General features: G+C 51.5%; 1 protein-coding gene across 1 annotated transcript; it reads left to right on the top strand.

The window, feature by feature from the left end:
- The first annotated feature begins 397 nt into the window (after nucleotides 1-397).
- Nucleotides 398-1,472, top strand: LOC101771949. Its single transcript, XM_004956094.3, has 3 exons — nucleotides 398-1,013; nucleotides 1,118-1,177; nucleotides 1,283-1,472. The coding sequence occupies exons 1-3, from the start codon at nucleotides 443-445 to the stop codon at nucleotides 1,285-1,287; spliced, it is 636 nt and encodes a 211-aa protein (XP_004956151.1). The 5' UTR covers nucleotides 398-442; the 3' UTR covers nucleotides 1,288-1,472.
- The last annotated feature ends 191 nt before the right edge of the window (nucleotides 1,473-1,663 follow it).

Consider the following 1,663-nt stretch of genomic DNA (forward strand, 5'->3'; position numbering starts at 1 on the left):
CCTAGAAATGTATCTAGAAAAATCAAAACAAATAGTAATTTAGAACGGAGGGAGTAGACTACGGGGCATCAGGCCAACAAATGCTCGCAGTTTCCCTCTTGGCTCCCATCTTCCTCGTTGTTCCCATGCGTCAGTCGTTGAACCCCCGCCCGACGAATCGATCTTCCCCACCGCGCGCAAAAACTTTTCCCCACTTCATCATTAGTATCTGCAAAGATCGATCAGTTTCTACTTTTTGTTAGGGTTGCACCCATCATAGCTAACAAATGCAACAACCACGCTGGTGGAATGTGCGATATCCTAACCGCATGCCATCATCCTGATCTCAACACCAGCCCATTCCTTCCTATAAATTGGTGCTCCTCTTCCCGCAGGGTTCATCCCACACACCCAGCCAACCAAAGCCTCTCCTTCTCTGCGCATCCATCCAAAGAGCTAAGCTATGGCGTCATCCAACAAGCACACTCTGATTGCTTTGCTCGTCGTCTTCGCCGTGGTCGCGCCCAGCCTGCCTCCATCTGCGGCAGCCCGAGACGGAGGAGCAGCCAAGGCCGCCGCGGCTCCGGCGCCGTCGGCCAGCGGCAAAGCTGTGCACCCCATGGATTTGTTCGATGATTTGATCCATGATTTGATCCATTTTGATCTGCCTCTGCCGCAGATACTCCCTTGCCCTCCCGTGTTCCCAAAGATCCCGTTCATACCCTGCTACAACTACACTCCGCCGCCGCCGGTGATGGAGTGCCGGTCGTCGCTGGCCAAGTACATGCCCCCGTGCTCCGGCTTCCTCACCGACGCCGGCGTGCCGTTCGACCGTTCCTCGACCAATTGCTGCGGCGTCATCCAGCACTTCTTCGACGACAGGAGCACATCGCCGTCCTGCCTCTGCCACGTCTTGAACGGCGACGCCGATGGGATCCTGCACGCGCCGGTGAACCACACGCGCGCGCTCTCCCTCCTGGACGTGTGTGGTTACGCGATGACACCGGAACTCTTTCCCAAGTTCTGCGACTATAGTGAGTCACAAGTTTTTCTTTTATTTTGTCTCGTGATTATCGACGCCATAACATGCTTGTACAACAGGACTAAATACTTGATGATCATTGCGTTATGTAAACAGGTGACGTGCCGCCGATGGACGCTGCGAGTCCTCCACCACCGCTGCGCCAGGGGACAAAGGGTGCGTGTGCTTTAATTACTTTTTAGTTACCAGTTTCTGATCGATCGAGCCAGTGAATTTTTGTGTTTATGTAACATACGTGTTTTCTTTGGATGTTCTTGGCAGTTTGATCGCCGTAAGTTCCAGCCAAGAGGTTGATCGATTTGTTTCATTCGTCAAGATTAATAAGAGCCATGGATTGCAGATTCGTGATCGTCGTCATCATCCTAGTATTACTAGTGTGTTAGGGTTTTAGGGATTATTAGTTACTACCTCTTGCCAAGGAAGTTATTAGATCTAGATTTTATAAGAATTATATGTGCCCTGCGTCATAGGAGCAGCCGTTTGCTCTCACTACGGGAAAGACTAAATTCGCCGAGTGTAATTGTTTCGCCGAGTGCAATAATGCGGGCACTCGGCGAAGGCCCCGTTTGCCGAGTGTATTGCTCATAACACTCGGCAAACACAATGCACTCGGCGAAAAAGCAATTGCCGAGTGCCGAATAA

Source organism: Setaria italica, chromosome II (genome assembly GCF_000263155.2).
Source record: "Setaria italica strain Yugu1 chromosome II, Setaria_italica_v2.0, whole genome shotgun sequence".
Lineage (NCBI taxonomy): Eukaryota > Viridiplantae > Streptophyta > Magnoliopsida > Poales > Poaceae > Setaria > Setaria italica.